We start from the raw sequence: 21373 nt of genomic DNA on the forward strand, positions 1-21373 counted from the left end.
TGTACCAGCTGTACTTTGATGTCCTTCGGTGGTGGTTTTTATACTAAAACCTAAAGCTGATGAACATGCAGTATGACTTCTGCTGAACTGATACCGAAACAATCGTTTTCATCCATACATCTCTGGCAGCTTTTCATGCATTGTCTTTTACAGTATAGACAGAGCTTTAGTCACACCCAGAGCGAATGTTCTGTGACTATCACAAATTACATAATGAGTGTATTCAGCAACCATAAAAAATACCTAAAAGGAACAATGAAAAGAAATAAAGAAAAGTTTTTATTGAGTATATTAACCCTCCTGTTACCCTTAAATCTGATAACATCTTTTTCCCCAGCAATTTAAACCTACAGAATGTGATTTTTTTTTACTAAAAGGTTTGTGTCAGGTAATTTATATCTTTGTTGAGTCCTTAAATAGACCTTTAAATAAACTCACAACCCCTCACCCCCACTCCCCACCCCTTGTACATCCAAAATACCTATTGCACAACTATGGACAAATTTGCAAATCACCATAAAATCTCACTAATTGACCTAAAATTGGAAAGGTATATATTTGGTGTTTATTTTTTTACCTTTCTGTTCTTCATCACAAGAAGCTCAGAGAGAAGCTCTGGCTATTTTTTATTTTCATTTTCCCCAACATGGTAACCTTCCTTTTTAGCAGTTCCTCACCCTCGCATGATGTTAAAAAACTATCACATGTAACGTGATGGCCATTCATTCCCTCAGCCATGTCTAGTACCACCCTCATGCCCTGATTTTTTCGGGTGCTTTTTCAATGTTAATGTCTCAAGAGGAGTCAATAAGCTGGTAGTCAAGGCAGAGCTGTATTCAGCGCTCGTCAAGGAGGGAATACTGCCTACGGAATTTGACGATTGTAGGGTCTGGTCGGATCAAAGTTTACCATCTGGGATCGTAAGATCGTAAAACACAGTAACCTCTCACCACGGCTTCTACCAGGCACCAACGAGTCTTGTCCAACTGCTCTATCTCAACACCTTCATCACTGACCAGGACAGATTCCAATACTCTCTGGACTTCAAATGAGGTTCTTGGGGGTGGGGGGGGCAGGGCTGTTCACCAAAGTGAGAAAATCCATGTGGCCCCCAGGGACTGAGAGCCTCAAATAGAATGTCTCTACCAAAAGAATGTCTCTTTCTCTTTCCTTGGCCACAAAAGACTGGTTTAAAGTGAATATACATGTATCTCCACATTGTATGCTTGTCTCCATGTTATTCTCCTTCACCTATAATCTCAAAGGCATGTGTGCTTAGTGGTATTCTGTGTATATTTACATTCTGGTACAAACTACAGGTCAATGTAATTATAACCCTTTCATGTTTCATATCTAAATGTTTCCCTCTTAATTTCTTAGAATATGGTGTATAGCACAGTAATGTATTTTATACCATACTCCTTTTATTTTATTCTAAGACTATTCCTGCTCCAAACTCCCAGGCGACCATAAATGCAAATGAGTTAGTGTCCTGGACAAAGAAACATGTTTTCGCACCCAAAAGCATCTCATCACATTGGATCGCCCACCTTGGAGCGGCATGATGCCCCCGGTGTTAAAACATCTGTGCACGAAGGAAAGATCGCTCGCTTGTGTGTGTTCGCGCTCTCTCGTGTGTGCTCGCTCGTGTGTGTTCGCGCCTGCTCGTGTTCGTGCACCCTCTCGAGAACTGTCTCTCTCCTCGGAGACAGCTTCTTCTGGCAGTTTGCTTCTGCTAAATTCGTTCTACCTTCATCAGCCAATCCGGTTTGTAGCGAGGAAGGCGGGACGAGAGCCGTGGGGCAGGAAGGCGGGGCCGGTGGCGTGAGTGATGATGAGTATCAGCTGTACGCGCACCGGTCCCGCATGCCTCACGGGGGAGCTAGGGAGCATAAGAGGACGAGCGACGGGACTGCCGACGAGAGAGGACCGGGCCCGGAAATGTTAAGTTTTATTTATGTTTGTGTGGCCGGCAGTCGACCGTGAGGTGGCTGCCGGCCTTTTACTTCCGTGTTATTGTTTGTTTATTTTTTATTAAAGTTTATTGTTTAAATGTTCGCCGGTTCCCGCCTCCTTCCTTCCCTACATTGAACTTTGTTACACGGTTCTAAGAAAGAATCCGACGGACTCACCCGCTCGCTTTGAACTCATCAGGACTCTGAAACCTTTTTGCACGCGCACCAGAACTTGTCCCAGCACAACCAGGAAGCCAATGCAAGTATCTGATCTATTTCTAAATAGCTGCGCTTAAGCTTTGCTCCTTTTAAATAAGGAGATTGTCCTTGATGGTTTATGCAGATGCGAATAGCTGATTTAATACTGCCACTCTTTGCTTTGTCTATTTCTTTCATTCTTTACTGCTTTTACGTTTTATGTTTGTTTGTTATTGTTTGGTTTTTGTTAGTTAGTTGGTTTTATTTCCCCTTTAGTGTAGTAAATAAAACCGCATTTGTATCCACGCTCGAATCGTTTCTGTGTTTACTTATCACATATCAACGTCACTTAAACTGCTTGATTTCGTTAAGATTTCTGAAGTGGTACTGTACTACAGTATATTATACAAGAATATTGTTTTTCCAAGGCCAGGAAAGTAATATTTCTTAGAGTTGATATACGATCTGCTGATCACTCGCTGGACGAGTACATTTAGTCTGTCGCTATTATTAATTCTGCTGCATCAGGTAAAGTGTATAAAATAGTTAATATTTAATCACCATTAATTATACATATGTTACTGTGGTTAAACTCATAGTTTCCCCGAAATACACTACACGATGTCTCAGAGGATGGTATCAGCGAGGGAGAAGAAAACTCGATACCTGATCAGCCTGATCATTCCAGCGTTAACCCCGCAAACCCCCAGTTTGATCCTGTTTTTGCATTGAAGCTAAGAGAGTTAGACTTGCTCTTAAAAAAAGAAGAGCATGAGCTTCAGTTAGTACATCTTCGTACAGTACAGGTACAAGGTGAGAGAGACATTAAACTGTGCACCCTAGAGCTGGAAGCGGAGCACTTCCGCCAGAGGCCTGTTCCAGTGCCACGCACTCGACTTCCCTCTTCACCTGTTAATCTGCAAACTCCTTCTCAAGCTGCGCAAGACTTCACAGTCGTTGGTGAGTCCTATTCCACTTTCGATATGCTTAGCCACATGAAGCTCGTACCGCCCTTTAGGGAGTCGGAAGTGGATGATATGTGGGGCCTATTGTTGCAATATAATTTATGAACCTTATACTGGGAAATGACCTAGCGGGTAGCAAAGTTTTCTCATCCCCAGTTATGATGGATAAGACAGACTTGATTGATAGGGCAGATTTAGCTACTGTCTTCCCTACGGCTTTTCCTTCTTGTGCTGTCACTCGTGCTCAGACCAAGAAATTTGATGACGTTGTAGGTATCGATCAGGTACTTTTTCTGGCCTGGCATTAGGGCTGCACGATAATTTATCGCGATACCACTAAATCCTATTGAAATCAAGCTGGCTGCGATATGCAATGTGTCGATATTTTTTTTAAATCCGTAGCTTGTCTGTGAAGCACGGCTCTGGGATCAGTAGGAAATGCTGCTCGATCTAAAAGCAGTGCGAATTTGAGTCGCTTATAATGTGCATTTGAAAAATCAACACCCGTCAAACATGATCATTATAAATATTCTTTATTATCATAAAAATACCTGATGAGGCTTGAGTAACAGTGATAAAAAGATGTCCATAGGCACTTCCTAGATTCTAGAACGTGTTATGGTCTTCTTCTGCAGTGCGTATTTGGAGTTTCCGCACGAGAGCGCCCTCTGGCTTTCGGATGCAGCAGCATTTTCCCGTACTTCACTCAAAAGCTGTGCTTAAATTTTGTGCTCGATTTTGTAAAGCATGCTACACCTGTCAGATGATTGGTAAACCCAACCAGAAAATCCCATCTGCTCCTCTCTTTCCAATCCCAGTTATAAGAGAACCATTTGAAAAATTGATTATTGACTGTGTCGCCCCCCCTTCCCAAATCCAAATCTGGCTATCAATACATTTTGACAATGATGTGCACTGCCACCCGCTTCCTTGAATCTGTCCCATTACGATCTTTGCAAGCTAAATCCATAGTGAAGGAACTGGTTAAGTTGTTTTCTACCTTTGGGTTGCCCAAGGTCATACAATTGGACCGAGGGAGTAACTTCACATCAAAGCTATTTGCCCAAGTATTAAACGAGTTAGGGATTGGTCATACCATGTCTACTGCCTAACATCCATAATCCCAGGGAGCTCTGGAGAGATTTCACCAGACCCTCAAATCCATTTCACCAGACCCTCAAATCCATGTTGCGTGCTTACTGTGTAGAGACCGGTAAAGACTGGGTTAAGAGTTTACCGCAACTGATGTTTGCTATCAGAGAAACGAAGCAGGAATCTCTTGGATTCAGTCCAGCTGAGTTAGTGTTCGGCCACACTGTGAGGGGCCCTTTACAACTTTTGCGTGAAAAGTTATTAGCTGAAGACCCAAAGCCTGTGTCCGTGTTGTATTATGTCAGCTCTTTTCAGGAAAGACTTCACAAAGCCTGCTATTTGGCCAAATGTCATCTGCTAGCTGCTCAGTGCAAAATGAAGGCCCATTTTGACTGCAAGAGCTAATCTCGCAGTTTTCAGCAGGGTCACCTTGTGTTAGTTTTACTCCCTGTTCAGTCTTCTCCACTACAAGCTAGATTTGTTGGTCCATACTCCGTTGAGAGAAAAGTGAATGAGGCCGACTATGTTATCAATACACCTGACCGTAAGAGAAAGACGAGAGTGTGTCACGTCAATATGTTGAAGATGTATATCACTCCAGATAAGCCAATCCCCTGCCAAGTTTCTAGTGTCACCACAGTTTTACCCACTCCTGTCTATTCCCCTACAAACGATGAATTAGGTGTGGATAAAGATATTCCGGCCTGTGAACGACTTGGTAACTCTGCTGTTTTAAATGATCTGAGTACCTACCTTTCTCATCTCACCCCCGACCAACGTGAAGATTTGGTTAGTCTCTTTGACAAATTCCCCATGCTGTTTTCAGATGTCCCAAGTCAAACCACAGTCATTCGTCATGACATTGATAACAGAGATTTGCCCCCTGTTAAGCAACATCCTTATCGGGTTAACTTCAAAAAGTGTGAATTAATGAAAAAAGAGGTATACTATTTGTTACAGCATGATCTTGCCCAGCCCAGTCAGAGTCCTTGGAGTTCCCCTTGTTTATTGGTCCCGAAGTCGGACAACACCTTCCGGTTCTGTACAGACTATCGCCGGGTTAATAGCCTTACAAAACCAGACTCCTTCCCGTTACCTCGTATGGAGGATTGAGTAGACCGTGTTGGTGCAGCGCATTATATCACAAAGCTTGACCAATTGAAGGGCTATTGGCAAGTGCCATTAACCGCCCAATTGAAGGGCTATTGGCAAGTGCCATTAACCGCCAGAGCCTCTGAAATATCAACTATTGTGACCCCAGATAGTTTCTCCCAGTATGCAGTGATGCCTTTTGGGTTGAGAAATGCCACAGCCACTTTTCAGCGGTTGATGCAGAAGGTGCTATGTGGAGTAGAAAACTGGGAGGCCTACCTTGACGATGTGGTAGTATTCTCGAATACTTGGGAAGAGCATCTTAACTCCCTCACAGATGTCTTTAATCGACTTGCTGCTGCCTCTTTATCCTTAAATTTTGCAAAATGCGACTTTGCCAAGGCAGTAGTGACTTACCTAGGAAAGAAGGTTGGTCATGGACAAGTGCGTCCAGTTGGAGCCAAAGTCTCAGCCATTCTACATTTTCCAACCCCCATGAATAAATGTGAACTCAGGCGCTTCTCAGGCATGGTGGGCTACTACAGAGGGTTTTGTGAGAATTTTGCCACCGTAGTTTCCCCATTAACTGATCTCTTAAGCTCCTCAAGAAAGTTTGTGTGGAGTATTGGGTGTTCTGATGCTTTTATTGCCGCCAAGGACATTATGTGCAATGCACCTGTTCTTGCAGCTCCAGACTTCACCCTCCCTTTTAAACTGAAAGTTGACGCCAGTCCCACCAGAGTAGGGGCCGTGTTGTTGCAAGAGGACGTATCCGGAGTAGATCACCCGGTATGTTATTTATCAAAAAACAAGTGCCAGCAAAATTACAGCACCATAGAGAAGGAGGCCTTAGCTCTCCTCTTGGCTCTATAGCACTTTGAAGTCTACATTGGATGTAGTTATTCCCCAGTTGTAGTCTACACAGACCCCAACTGGTCTTTCTTTCTTGTATGCGTAATTCTAATCAACGCCTGATGCGGTGGTCTCTCATTGTGCAAGAACATAACCTGGAAATCTGTCACCAAAAAGGATCAGACAATGTGATAGCTGATGCTTTATCCCGAACTCACTCTCCCAACATTCTGTAAATGTTTATTGGAAATGACCTTGTGTTAAGAATGTTACAACTTACAGTGGTAGTTTGTAATTTATGGGTGGGGGTGTTACGTTCCCGTATGTGTATTTGATATTTATTACTCTTATTTTTGGAAAGAGAAAAGTTAGTGTAAATTTGTGAGTGCTGTATGCTGGGAATTGTTGTTCTTTTGTCCCTCTCACTCAGACCTCCGATTGGCGACAGGTGCTCCTCATTACCGCTCACGTGGAGGATACTGCTTTTAAGCATGAGGAATCTGTTCAATGAGGAGATTGCTTCTCCTGTGTGTTACGCGCTCTGATGTCCCAGGCAAATACTGGATTCGTGGTGTTTATTGGACTATGCTCTTGTGTGGGGCAAACGTGTTGAATATTGAGTTAACTATTTACTGTTGTTGTCTTCAGTGATCTTAAGTGTTAGATCAGGGATGCTATAGCTATTGTGCTACCAACGTCTGTAAGTAGACATGTCTTTTTTATTGTTAATGTGCCATCCACCTTTCCTTTGCTTAAGAACTTGTTTTCGTTCACTATTGAAGCAGTAGGGACTTGGGTGCCATTTTACTTTTGTTAATATTTGTGACTCTTTTTGTTTTCTCATGTTTATGGATTAGCGAGGAAGACAGGGAAGTTCTATGTTGTTTATTTATACTTACTTTCCCTTTTATTAGGTTATTTATTTTCCGCTCACGGCGCAGTAAGCTTGATTTATTTATTTGGCTTAACCCTCTCCTGCAGTCTATATGCTTCCTCATCTTTATTTAAAGCTCTTTTGTTGATTTTTGACTGTTCAACAATAAATTTATGAACACATACTTTTTGTCTTATGTGCTGGGACAGAGGACAGAGTAACCTCATTTTTTGTCTTTACTCTAAAAATGTTATCCCCCTTATACCCCTAGATTTTTGGTGTCGTAACGCAGTGTACACCTGCATATTCCAGGCATAGCTGGACTGCATTACATGCGGCCTATATTTTTATGCCATATTTGACTGGTTTGCTTGGCATGTATTGTCTGAAGGGACAGCGCCCACAAAATGAAACCAGACATTCATCCACATTGATGTGAGCGCCTGGATTATGAAGAAAGGGTAATTGCTGAACCCACTTGTCCCATACATCCCGTATTGCTGCGAGTTTGTCACGCTCTCGTCAGCCCTGTCTGGTTTCTTTGTCAAAGCATATGACATGGAAGAAAACATGGAATGTCTTTAGAGACATTGTGGCTGGAAATATTGACATTGCAGTGTCAACATTCCACAGGCTTGCTGTTGCTTCTCCTTTTGACATGTACGCTCCTGCCAAAATGAGCAACCCAATGTAGGCTTGCAAATCAGTCACATCAAAGTCTTTCCAACTGTCCCCAAACACCCTCCTTCCCTCTAAGATTGTCATTGCAGGTATATCCTTTTCAATTGATGGTGTAATGAAAAGCACAAATGCTGATTCTTGGACATGGCTGACAGCATATCTGGTGGGCTCTGGAACAGTTTTAATGACATTAGCAGCACTTAGTCTACCCTGTCATACAAGTGGGGAGCGGGACCATAATTACTTTCCATTTTTGGAAGGTAATGTGTCTACAGGTGGTTGAGTGACAACAGGAGGGTCAACATTAGGAGACTCATCCTCATCTGAGGAGGATGCCTCAAAATCAGGGTCCTCCTCAACATTATCGTCTGTCTCGGACACATTCTCCTCTGTCACTTTCACTGTGACAAACTCATTGACAGAAAACCTTTGCTTTGAGGCCATTTCAATTGAGAGAGCATAAAGAGAGAACACAAAGAGTAATGGTTTAGAAGGCTTCTGTGCACGCTTTTATATGTTTGCTCCTCCCCTGTAAACCACAAGAATTATGTTTTCCTCTCCCATGTGGAATGGGAAATATCAATGTTCTCATGAGAATTAGGATTCCCCCTACCCCCATGTCATGTCAACTATCAGTGGTTCTTGCAATACTACAGGTGTTGGTATGCTAGATTTTTTTATATTATACTGAAAATATAAAATTATGAGGAATATTATACAATTATAGCATGTTAAAGTGACCTCAATATCTCCCAAATCAAATGTGTGTGAAATTTTTAAATGTATTGTGTTTTATGCAGCTAAAAGAGCCCAAGGAACACTGATGCTACAAAATGTGTAGAAGACATTGAAAAAATCACATCATGTTAATTTTGTGTTTACTTCGTTGTTCCGATGAAATAAGTACAAGTTATTCAATCTGAAGCAAAAAACTGATGTCAATCATGTATTTACAGATGTTAAACATTGAATTGGGTCAAATTGACTCCTACGATAATAGGAGGGTTAAGTAATACCTAATGTATATACAAACGGTACATATTACAAAAATGTTAATTCAATGTAAATGATGATTTGTGACATTATACCGTGTCCACACCGGATGCGACTGGCGCATCCAGTGTGGACAAAATAAAAAATAAGGGGTTCTAATGCGTTCTATTGTTACGTAGCATCCTGCCGTGCCACGTCCGGTGTAGACACAGTGTTATAATAAAAACCGTAATATTATCTATACTGTAATATCTAGTCCACTTTCACACTGCCTACATTTACACATTTAAGCCATTTCCTGCTAAACATATTCCATGATTATGACTATGTTTATTTATTATTTTGTTGAAAAATCAATATGCTTTCTGATGCAGTCTTCAGAGCAAAAAAAATCTCCACAAACAGATGTTTAAAAATGACAGCATGTAAACAGTGTGACAAAAAAAAAACATTTTATAATTTTAATTCATAACTTCATTATCAACTGTCAATATCATTAAAACATACAAACCCGATTCCAAAAAAGTTGGGACACTGTACAAATTGTGAATAAAAAAGGAATGCAATAATTTACGAATCTCATAAACTTATATTTTATTCACAATAGAATATAGATAACATATCAAATGTTGAAAGTGAGACATTTTGAAATGTCATGCCAAATATTGGCTCATTTTGGATTTCATGAGAGCTACACATTCCAAAAAAGTTGGGACAGGTAGCAATAAGAGGCCGGAAAAGTTAAATGTACATATAAGGAACAGCTGGAGGACCAATTTGCAACTTATTAGGTCAATTGGCAACATGATTGGGTATAAAAAGAGCCTCTCAGAGTGGCAGTGTCTCTCAGAAGTCAAGATGGGCAGAGGATCACCAATTCCCCCAATGCTGCGGCGAAAAATAGTGGAGCAATATCAGAAAGGAGTTTCTCAGAGAAAAATTGCAAAGAGTTTGAAGTTATCATCATCTACAGTGCATAATATCATCCAAAGATTCAGAGAATCTGGAACAATCTCTGTGCGTAAGGGTCAAGGCCGGAAAACCATACTGGATGCCCGTGATCTTCGGGCCCTTAGACGGCACTGCATCACATACAGGAATGCTACTGTAATGGAAATCACAACATGGGCTCAGGAATACTTCCAGAAAACATTGTCGGTGAACACAATCCACCGTGCCATTCGCCGTTGCCGGCTAAAACTCTATAGGTCAAAAAAGAAGCCATATCTAAACATGATCCAGAAGCGCAGGCGTTTTCTCTGGGCCAAGGCTCATTTAAAATGGACTGTGGCAAAGTGGAAAACTGTTCTGTGGTCAGACGAATCAAAATTTGAAGTTCTTTTTGGAAAACTGGGACGCCATGTCATCCGGACTAAAGAGGACAAGGACAACCCAAGTTGTTATCAGCGCTCAGTTCAGAAGCCTGCATCTCTGATGGTATGGGGTTGCATGAGTGCGTGTGGCATGGGCAGCTTACACATCTGGAAAGGCACCATCAATGCTGAAAGGTATATCCAAGTTCTAGAACAACATATGCTCCCATCCAGACGTCGTCTCTTTCAGGGAAGACCTTGCATTTTCCAACATGACAATGCCAGACCACATACTGCATCAATTACAACATCATGGCTGCGTAGAAGAAGGATCCGGGTACTGAAATGGCCAGCCTGCAGTCCAGATCTTTCACCCATAGAAAACATTTGGCGCATCATAAAGAGGAAGATGCGACAAAGAAGACCTAAGACAGTCGAGCAACTAGAAGCCTGTATTAGACAAGAATGGGACAACATTCCTATTCCTAAACTTGAGCAACTTGTCTCCTCAGTCCCCAGACGTTTGCAGACTGTTATAAAAAGAAGAGGGGATGCCACACAGTGGTAAACATGGCCTTGTCCCAACTTTTTTGAGATGTGTTGATGCCATGAAATTTAAAATCAACTTATTTTTCCCTTAAAATGATACATTCTCTCAGTTTAAACATTTGATATGTCATCTATTTTGTATTCTGAATAAAATATTGAAATTTGAAACTTCCACATCATTGCATTCTGTTTTTATTCACAATTTGTACAGTGTCCCAACTTTTTTGGAATCGGGTTTGTACAATGTGCAAAGGAAAAAAATCATTATTAACAAATAAAGCTACTGTACATTAAAAAAAATGTTTTGAATTAGAATATTAAGACCTTAAACACAAATTATGTTTAAACATAAGTTAATGAATGTGTGATTCCAACTGAGAATATTAAAGAGGAACTTCAACAACAACAAAAAAACACAATACCAAATCATCAGAATAATAAACAATGTATGCACTAGCATAGATGCAAAAAACTAAATTAAATTAGTTAGATGCTATTCATGTATATTAAAGCAATAAGCCCCAAGAAGCAGTGGGTTACAGTGCATTTTATAACAGCTAAGGGCGTTGTGGCACGACGCGAAGCGGAGTGCCTAAAACCCCGTAGCTGTTATAAAATGCACTGTAACCCACTGCTTCGCGGGGCTTATTGCTTTTATAAAACGGTTATTCCATATGCTTAGCAAGGTTTCATAAAATAAAATAAATAAAATGATATTTAGGCTATGTGGTGTGGTCAGCCGTTATATATTGAGGTATTTTATAACGGCTTAGAACTCCGCTCAGCCAATCAGAATCAAGGACCAGAACTGACCGTTTTATAATTTTGTTTAAGGCATATTCAAATGTTGCACACAGAGAACATTTTGTTTCCTGTTACCTACAAGCACTTTATAAGCTGTATTGCTCATGGAGGGGGTCATTCAGTTGACATTTTACATGCATATTAACAACTCCTCCCTGGTGGAACATTGTTCCTAACTCGGTCGGTCAACCACATCTCTCACAACATTCAAAAAACTACTTAAAACCCATCTCTTCTGTGAATACTTGACAGACAACTGGAAAAAACACTAACCCTCTCTCTTTCTCTCAACAGGTAGTGGTCTAGCTTTTGTTGAAACCAGTAACTTTGTTTTGGCACCTGCTGTATTATTGCTTCTGTATGACATATCGCTTATTGCTCCCTAAACTCTTTGTAAGTCGCTTTGGATAAAAGTGTCTGCTAAATGACTAAATGTGTAAATGTGTAACAGGTCTTTAGGGTACAGTACAGTAATCCTGTTACCTTATTAGGCACAAAAAGGAGCCCTTAAGCGTACACCCCCCACCCCCGGGGATGGTAAAAGGTGCAGTTTTGTACTTTTTTTCTGACAGTGTAAAAATATTTTCAACATGCTCTAATGGCATCTCTTTAACATTTTGTGAGATGCATGGCTATTTGCATGAATTCATAGGATCTCATTTGTAAATTTTAGTATACGATCTGCTTTCACTGTATTGGGTTGGGGTTAGGTGTGGTACTTTTCTATAAATTTTGTAAGATTCTCATTGAATTATTCACCTAGTAAATTTTTCATGTGAGATCCGGCAGGTATTTTAACAGGTAATAGTCTGCTGAGATACAATATGTGGTTTTAGATTTTTCAAAAGATTACATTATTATTTATACAGCTCTGATCAATTGTTTAATAATTATGCAGGCATTTTTTTCAGCATTAAGTTGTTTGATTTCAAATCCTGTGTCTATGTGTGTAGTGTTGAAAGTGCTCAACATTTTTTGTTATTTCACCATTTAGTCATTTAAAACAAAATAGCAATGTGGTGTGTAACACAGGTCAGAATTGAGCCGATCAGAAAAAAATTTATGTAATTTGCAACAATTATATTTTTACGTAAAATAAGAAAAGAAGTAATATAATGTGTTACTAAAGTGGTCCTGCTGTGCTAAGAATTAAAAAATAAATAAACAACATTTTATGTTTGTTATATGTCGGGCGCTACGTATGACGTCATAGAGATGAGACGGAATAGTCGCACGGAGAGCATGCACTTTGCAAATAGCCGGTGTCATCAAAGCGGATTTAAAAAGGCAATTATAACAATCATCCTTTTTTAATATGCGTAAATAATATGTTGTATGGTGTTACAACCCTTGTATAAAACTTATTTGGGTCATTTTAGTGCGATGATTGATGATATTGAAGTGGATGATAGCCGATTGTGGGGCCTGTAGAAATCTGATGCGGTTGATTAATTGTGTTGAAATCCCCCGGATTTGGTGCGTTTCAAAATAATATAATGTTCAGTTCTCTGAAATGAAGCGTTAATGAGTTACATTCAGAGGTGGTTAGTAACGCGCTACATTTACTTCGTTACATTTACTTGAGTAACATTTTGGAAAATATGTACTTTTTAAGTAAAATTAAAAGTGTGTACTTTTACTCTTACTTGAGTAAATTTCTAATAGAAAATCTGTACTTTTACTTCGTTACATAACTTACATTGCGTGACGTTCCTTCGTTCTTTCATTTTAAAATATGCTTTTTAAAATGCGTTGTTTATTTCAAGGTTGTCGTCTCTTTTACGGGCATTCCCGAGTGATCGATTCTTTTGAGTCGATTCTTTTGAAAGCATTAATTGAACAATGGGAAAACCATTTGAATAGGCTAATGAATCAGTTCAAATGATTTGTTCAGTTCGCAGCACGATCTGAATCATCTGAAGCAGGATTACTCACTCCTCGTAGCGCGAAACTTAAGAACACGCAGAACACAAAGAGCGTTGGATGAAGTGGATATTAATCTATATCTATACAATCAAAACTGCAAATGTGTCATATTGTTTGCCAGCAATGATAAATGCCCGCCATATGCGCGCACCCGCGCGACCTGTTCGTCAGACACCGCAACATGCGCGTTACCTGTCAGACACAGAGACGTGGGCTTGCAGAAATATACATTTGAAGAACAGAAGGAAGAAAACTTGTTGATGGGCGTGTGGTTCACTGTTTACTGTTTGTTTACAAGTAAGAGCGTTTCACAACACACACGTGACACAACACGAGAAAACATGAGCTTTGTTCAAAAATGTGTATTTCATTTAAGAGAGCACTGCAGATGTTCTAGATCATCTTAGGAAATGCTCTGAGTTTAGTTCATGCTTTAGTTTGACATGGTCTATTATTCTAAATAAGTTGTGCAAACTACATTGACATCAGGACTAGATGAAATTTACAGAAATGCTCGTCTCTTCTGTGTATGTTTATTCTTTAGTCTCTCTAGTATATTGCAAAGATATCTGCTTATGATAATTAAAAATATTGATTAAAATGTAATATTAAAATATTGGCGTTAATATTAATTTAATGTAGTAGGCCTATATAATCAGATACAAAGTAACAAAGTAACTAGCTACTTGAGTAGTTTTTTCATTGCATACTTTTTTACTTTTACTCAAGTAATTTTTAAAATAGTGACTTTTACTTTTACTTGAGTAACAATTTCTCTAGTTACTTGTACTTTTACTTGAGTAAAGATTTTGGCTACTCTACCCACCTCTGGTTACATTCATATTCAGAAGTGTTTTATATGGGTTTATATGCATTTATTTGTCTAGTTGGTAAGTGTAATGTATTGTAACTGTATGCATTAAGTTTATTAAGAGCTCAAAAAAGATGCTTATCAGCAGAGTATTGTCATTTATGTATATAAGTGATCATGTGTGGAGTGATAAAAGTGATAAAATAGTAATTTCCACCCAGTTGAGTTAACGTATGTAAGATATGCTGAGTTTAAAAGTCATATATGAGTGTCTATATGATATGTCTATGATGTTTATGGCACTGTTGTATGAACAGGTCAGGTTTTTTTTGGAAGTCTGTGATCCTGAGATGGCGAGCCTCCCAGTTTGAGAATACTAAAAGAGACTGAACGAAGGGAATTCACGAATCGTTGAGTGACAAGTGCTTTATCTGTTTTCACAAGTGGAATTTACTCAGCCTTATTGGTATTTCTCATCAGTTACCTCGACATTGCACAGAACTGATTGTAGCACTCTTGAACGTTTACACCACAGACATTCGTATACACTACAGTACGGATTCAGAGGACTATTTTCTTTGCACACGTACATACACACTTGTTCCATGGTTTGAGAACTGTTCATCTATCATCTATCTTACTGACAAGTTTTGTATTATTTTCAGTTATATTGTTATTTTTCTTGATGTGATCAGTTTATTGGAAATTGTATTCTGTGTGGGTTAGAGGTTCTAATTCAACCAAGGTAAAAAGAAACAAAGCTCCAAAAATGCTTAGAGATTTTAAAGCGACATCAAACAAAAGGTTGAATTTAAGTGAATTAAATACAAATTTATTTACAAAAAGGGACGATTAATAAACCAAAGTAACAAATGTAAACCAGATATAAATGTATATAATTTAATTAGATCAAGTAAACTACAAAGGAGCTCAAAACCTACATTTCTTGAAGGGAAAGAGGGGGAAAAGACAATCTCATTTGTTTTTATTTACTTTTATTGTTCATTTCACTTCATGTTTACATTTCCTGTTAACATTTATTTAAATCTTCTAAGTAAATCAAAACCTTCTTGGTGAAAGTATTTTCCTGGTCTGTCTACTTTGTGTGTTAGTGTGCATTCTCTCATTCTTGCCCTCAGTAGCGAACATTCTGGTCCATTACAGTGTATCCTACTATACTGGTAGTGAAGCTGGTTACAGGTGTCCTATAAAAATCATACAAAACGTGAGATATTATGATTTATTGTTGATATGCAAAAAAATGATACAGCACTTTATTATTAGAAAGACATGTTTTATTTACTTTTTATTCAGGTACATCATATGAAATGTTTATAAACAGGCATGCCTATAAACAGAAAAGGAACAGTTCATATAAATCAGTTCAAGCTGAATGGCTAATAATCGGCGACTCGTCTGAAGGAGCCCACAATGGCACAGGTAGCACACCAGTCACGGTATCTCCTGTATTCTCCAGGTTTCAGAAAGTACTGCCTTCCTCTGTGGTTTGGATATTCATAGAAGATCCAGTAGCCATTCATCACATTACAGGAGTACACATGCCGATGGTGAAAACGATCAGACACACAGGGGCAGTCATCTGTGAATTCCATCATGTGACCTCCGTAGTCTGCCTTCTCATAGATCCTCAGTCTATATGATCCTCTGTACTGTTCATTTCGAAATCCAAAGAAACGATTTAGTACACACATGAAAGGAAAAGGTAACAGTGGGGTATCAATATAATCACAAAAGCAATAAATTCAACAGAGCTCACCGCTGGAATCATGCGACAGGATCGAATAGTGCTACTGAAGCCCATCCATCTCTGGTATTCAGGATACTCGCCTCTCTTCATATAATACTGGTGGCCCATATAATTGGGACGCTCATAGACCATGAAACAGCCGCTCTCCACTCTGATGGAGTTACAGCGACTGAAGTAAATGTGAAGGTCTGTGCAGTCATTGCTGCACTCATAACTACGACCTTGAAAATGTTTGTCCTCGTAAAAAACAATCTGAAAAAGGGAGCAAAATGATCATTTCACTTTAGAAGTTCTAATGCAGAGAAACATTTATTTGAAGTTTGTATCTAATTTTAGCCTACATAGGGCAGGTGGAATTCAGTATATACACAGTAGTGAGAGTGATGCCAAAAACCCTACCTTGCCCATGGTCTCTGTTGGAGAGATTCCATATGCATCCCAAGCTTTTTATACAGCCTCTTGACAAACAGAGTATTGTTATTCAAATGAACACATAGGAAAATGTACTGGCACATGTTTACCTTTTTGTTAAAAAACAATATTGGGTTGAAAAATATGGATTTTACTTGAAAAAGGGTAAATGATTACACGTTTGGTGTTTTCTCTTGCATGCAGGGAAAGGACTGGTACAGTGCACGCACATTCAATGCACATTGTACGCAGAACTATATGGAACATACCTGTTGCATCAAAGATGCCATTCAACAGAGGGAGCAGTTATTCAACTCCAACAATATTTGTCATCTGAAGCAAACATGCTCTCTTATTAAAAAGGAATATAATAAAACACTGAAATAGATTTATTCATTTATTAACTTGATGCTCTCTAGATAAACAATCAATAATAATATTTTCCTTTTTTTAGCTCTTAGTCAGTTATAGCATAAAGATATAGACTAATGCTAATGGATCCGGTCAATAATATTATCATAATATGTTAACATTGCAATGGTCTAGGAGTTTTTACTGACACCTATCACAAGGGCTAAAGCATCACATAAAGCTACACAAATAATTTCTTTAAAACATTTAAGGTCAAAATGATTTCATTTTAATCAGGATGTATATCACAAGCTTTTAGTCATCTTTACTACAAAATTATTTCATTTCATTTCATGCTCCTAAAAACAGCAGTACATTATTACAATATGAGTATTAATGCAGAGTCACAAGGGAATTCAAAACCAAGTTAGCAGTAGATAACAAAAATAAACATTTTTACAAACCATAACATACTTACTTTCACTATAAATCCAGAAATATTTGATCAAGTCTTCTTATTTAGCCTTCTTTACATCGTAAAGCTGCCATTCACTTCTTCCCTATCGACTTTGAAGCACTTTCACATGCACATGGATTAAAAAACATCCTCTAATTTGTCCAAGCTCAATGTGCCTTTAAATAGCAGGGCTGCTTTTGTTTTGGACAGTGGTGGTTGCGATAGATCTACCTACAATGAGGACAGTTAATCCAGATGGAGCCCTACATTGTTCAGCCAAAAGCATGAACTGTGTGATAGAGTTTTCTCTCAGCTTTTCTCTACTGAATATTCCAATCAATGTTTTCCAGTCTGGTAACCAGGTTTGCAAGAGAAGGTCACGTGTAGTTAAGAGTATTGGTTGTGTTGCATATCATCACTTATTTATGATCATTTAAGTGAGTGATATAATTTATTCTATGATATTAAGAAGTAATGGCTTGCAAAGTTTTTGTTGGTGTTATCAATTTTACATTCAAGCAGAAATAACAGTCAAACAAGCAGATATTTCAGTTGAAATAATTTATTTCACACTGCATGTGATGCAATTCGTGTGATCTAGTTAAATGGTGATTCTTCGGAGGGATCCGATTCTCGGGCCAGTTCCTCCCCAATCACTGTACTTCCTGTATTCACCTGGTCCAAGGTAGTACATTCGGCCCCTGTAGTTGGGCTGTTCGTATAGGAGCCAATGGCCATCCATCACGTGACAGGACTGGATGTCAGATGTGTGAAAGCGGTCCATGATGTTAGGGCAGTCATCTGTTAGCTCTATCATCTGACCTCCCATATCAGCCCGCTCATACAGTCTCATACTGTAATGACCATTGTACTGCAAGAAAAAACATTTGGTTTGTATTGAGTAATATATGAACACATTAATGCTTTTATTTTCAAATGTTATATCACAGATTACTTTGCTTATGTGTTATACTGTTTATTAATACATTAAAATTGAAATACTGTATATGACTCATTTTTTAAAACTGCTGGATTACTCAGACCACAAAATCTCACCATGGGGATCATGCGGCATGATCTGATACAGTTACTGAAACCAGTCGTGCGCTGACAGTCGGAGTAGTTGCCCCTTCGCAGGAAGTACTGCTGGCCCATATAATTTGGATGTTCGTACACCATGAAGCACCCGTTCTCTACCCTGACAGAGTTACATTGGGTAAAATATGTGTGCAGATCTGCACAGTCACTGCTGCATTCGTGATAGTGGCCCTGAAAATTTCTGTCCTCGTAGAAAACGATCTAATAAAGATAAAAGACACAACACTGTAGTACAGTAATAGTTACCTTGCAACACTGTTCCATCACCTGGCTGCAATACTATGATATGAATAATGAACTTTAAACTAGATTCATGCTATCGCAATAGTATTAGCCGAGACAATGACAGTGACAGTCTAGATGCCATCTTACCTTTCCAATAGTCATGTTGGCACCAGGCGGGGCTATTGCTTATCATGGGCATCCAGTATCACTGTCTTTTATAAAACCTATTGTAGGAGCAGCTTTGTGATTGCACAGCATAAAGTATTGTCATTCAAATAAATGTAGCACAGGGAGAAAGTAATCAGGGGGACAATGAAACAGTCTGGTTATGTTTGACTTCATCCCTGGTGCAGTTTTTCCATATTCATCAAAATGCACATAGGAACCTCTCCAGCAGGCTGAGGCTTCAATCTGCCTGCCATCAGCACAATGAATTAATGGAATAGCAATAGATGTTGCACAAAATTAGGTGACTAATAGATATTTTGTATGAATTGGTAGGAGGCTGTCACAATCCACTGTCTGCCCTCGTTTTACACCGGACTACTCTCCCCATATTTCTTTGCACCCGTCTCACCTGATCCCCATCATTTGGACATTATTAGTTAATCCCCGTCATCTGTTTACTCCTCGTTTTCTCTGTATTTAAACCATGTGTCTTTTTTAGTTCTTTGTCAAGTCTCAAACAAGTTATGTTATGTTTACCCGTTCATTAAAGTTTGTTGGATTACTTCTACCTCATCGTCTGTCATCAGTGAGCACCACGTAACAGAAGACTTGACCATCCAGGAATGGATATAATCCGCTCTTCAGAGGCTTTCCTCCCGAATCTGAGGCAAGATGAATGGCCTCTGGAAAGCTATGTGGAGGAGTTTGTGCAGCTGTGTTACCGGGTGAGTTGGAACGATCCGATTTTTAACCGTGTATTTTTGACTGGTCTGGACGATGATCTGCATCTTGCTCCCCGACAGCGGAGGAGTGTCGGCTGGAGGTCTTCATAAATCGAGTCCTCCAAGCGGTTAGCTCCGAATTCTGCGTCGGGGTGGCTGATGGGGACTTGAGCCATTATCGTCCAGCACCAGTTGTTAGCGGTGGGTTCGTTCCAGCTCACCCCGGGTACACGCCTCACTCCTCCATCACTCTACGCTCAAGCGAACCCATGCCTCGTCGCTCACCCGAACCTGCTCCTCGACGCGGGGAATATATGGAAAGCCAAAAGGGACAAAACTTACTTGACCTTATGTACTTTTCCACTCCCGGGTTACCTGGCCCACCAGTCCACAAGTTCCCCAGTGGCTCGAAGCCCGAGCTCAGCCTGGTCGACCAGCTTATGCTGCTGGACTTCTCCGCACCGCCAGAGCCCACTGCTGAGCCGGTCCTGTCCGGCCTCCCAGTATGTCCCAAGCCGGTCCCGTCCGGCCTCCAAGAATGTCCCGAGCCGGTCCCGTCCGGCCTTCCAGAATGTCCGGAGCCAGTCCCATCCGGCCTTCCAGAATGTCCCGAGCCGGTTCCGTCCGGCCTTCCAGAATGTCCCGAGCCGGTTCCGTCCGGCCTCCCAGAAAGTCCCGAAGCATTCCTAGAGTCCCCAAGAAAGCCGGAACAACCCACCCAGCCTCCCTCTCCCACCTCCTCTCTATCTGTCATCACCACCACTTCCACCGCTGCATCCTGCCGGTCCCTCTGCTCACCCTCAGCCAACCATCGGTGATGTGGGATCGCCATGGGGCTGTCAGTCCACATTGGCTTTGTGGCTGGAGGATCCCTTGTCTCCGTCCTCGGCCCAGAATCCGTCTCGGCTCATCGACCCCTTGGCTCCACCTCAGCTCAATGCTCCGTCGCCCAGTCGTCCACCAGCTTCACCGGGCTCCTTCGTCCCTCCGGTTCCGCCTTGGTCGGTCGTCGAACTGCCATCGCCTCTGGACTCCACTCCTCTGGCTGTGCCTCGTCGCTCTGTCCCACCGGCTCTGTTGGGCTCCTCCCTCCCTCCAGCTACAACTTGGTCCTCAGTTGCTCCGGCTCCACCGCGAACTCCCGGATCTCCGCCTCTGTCGCCTGAGCTGTCGGTTCCACACGGGTCCTCTGGATCCTCGCCATCACCCTGGGTCTTCGGCTCTCCGTCTTCGCCTCAGGCTCCACCTCCACCTGCGGCGCCTCTGTCAGTTGGCCCCCTGAAGTCGTCTGCTCCTCCTCCTCCATGTCTCTGCCCTCCATCGGCTCCTCCGTGGGTTCCCCTTCGGGCTGTGGCCTCAGTCACAACAGGCTCCTCATGCGCTGGCTCCCTTCTGTCTCCACCCTGGCTCCTTCCACCTTCATCACCACCTTGGTCATCTGCCTGCCATCATCACCTGTCACCACCTGAGGTCCGTCCCCCTCCTGAACCCCCACCCACCCTCTTCTGTTGGATCTGTTACAGCGCGAGGTCGCGCCTTTTCGAGGGGGGGCGTACTGTCACAATCCACTGTCTGCCCTCGTTTTACACCAGACTACACTCCCCATAATTCTTTGCACCCGTCTCACCTGATCCCCATCATTTGGACATTATTAGTTAATCCCCATCATCTTTTTACTTCTTGTTTTCTGTGTATGTAAACCCTGTGTCTTCTTCAGTTCTTTGTCAAGTCTCAAACAAGTTATGTTATGTTTACCCGTTCATTAAAGTTTGTTGGATTACTTCAGAGGCGCATTATAAATTAATTTTAAATTTAAATAAATCTTACCAATAAACTAACGGGAAGATAAAGAATCATTGTATATGGACTTTTTAAATTAAACAAAATTAAAATAATACATTTATTTAAAAATATGAAATATATTCCTATCTCACAGAATTAATAAAATGCAATTTATTGAATTTGGAATGTTTTAAATCAGTATGATATGGTATAAAGGCAATTAGAAATGCAAATACATATTTTCTGATATCACAACTTTTAACAGTAACTTAGAACTGATGCTCAT

The 21373-nt window shown here is 40.5% G+C and overlaps 1 protein-coding gene across 1 annotated transcript; it reads right to left on the bottom strand.

Moving 5' to 3' along the window:
* Positions 1-15219: 15219 nt before the first annotated feature.
* LOC130556095 (beta/gamma crystallin domain-containing protein 2-like) lies at positions 15220-18586 on the bottom strand. Its single transcript, XM_057336789.1, is given in 6 exon segments — positions 15220-15310; positions 15409-15775; positions 15883-16103; positions 17660-17963; positions 18149-18391; positions 18563-18586. Coding segments are annotated over 5 exon segments (1056 nt in total). The 5' UTR covers positions 18578-18586; the 3' UTR covers positions 15220-15310; positions 15409-15502.
* Positions 18587-21373: the final 2787 nt, after the last annotated feature.

The sequence above is a fragment of the Triplophysa rosa genome, linkage group LG6, assembly GCF_024868665.1.
Source record: "Triplophysa rosa linkage group LG6, Trosa_1v2, whole genome shotgun sequence".
In the NCBI taxonomy this organism is placed as follows: Eukaryota; Metazoa; Chordata; class Actinopteri; order Cypriniformes; family Nemacheilidae; genus Triplophysa; species Triplophysa rosa.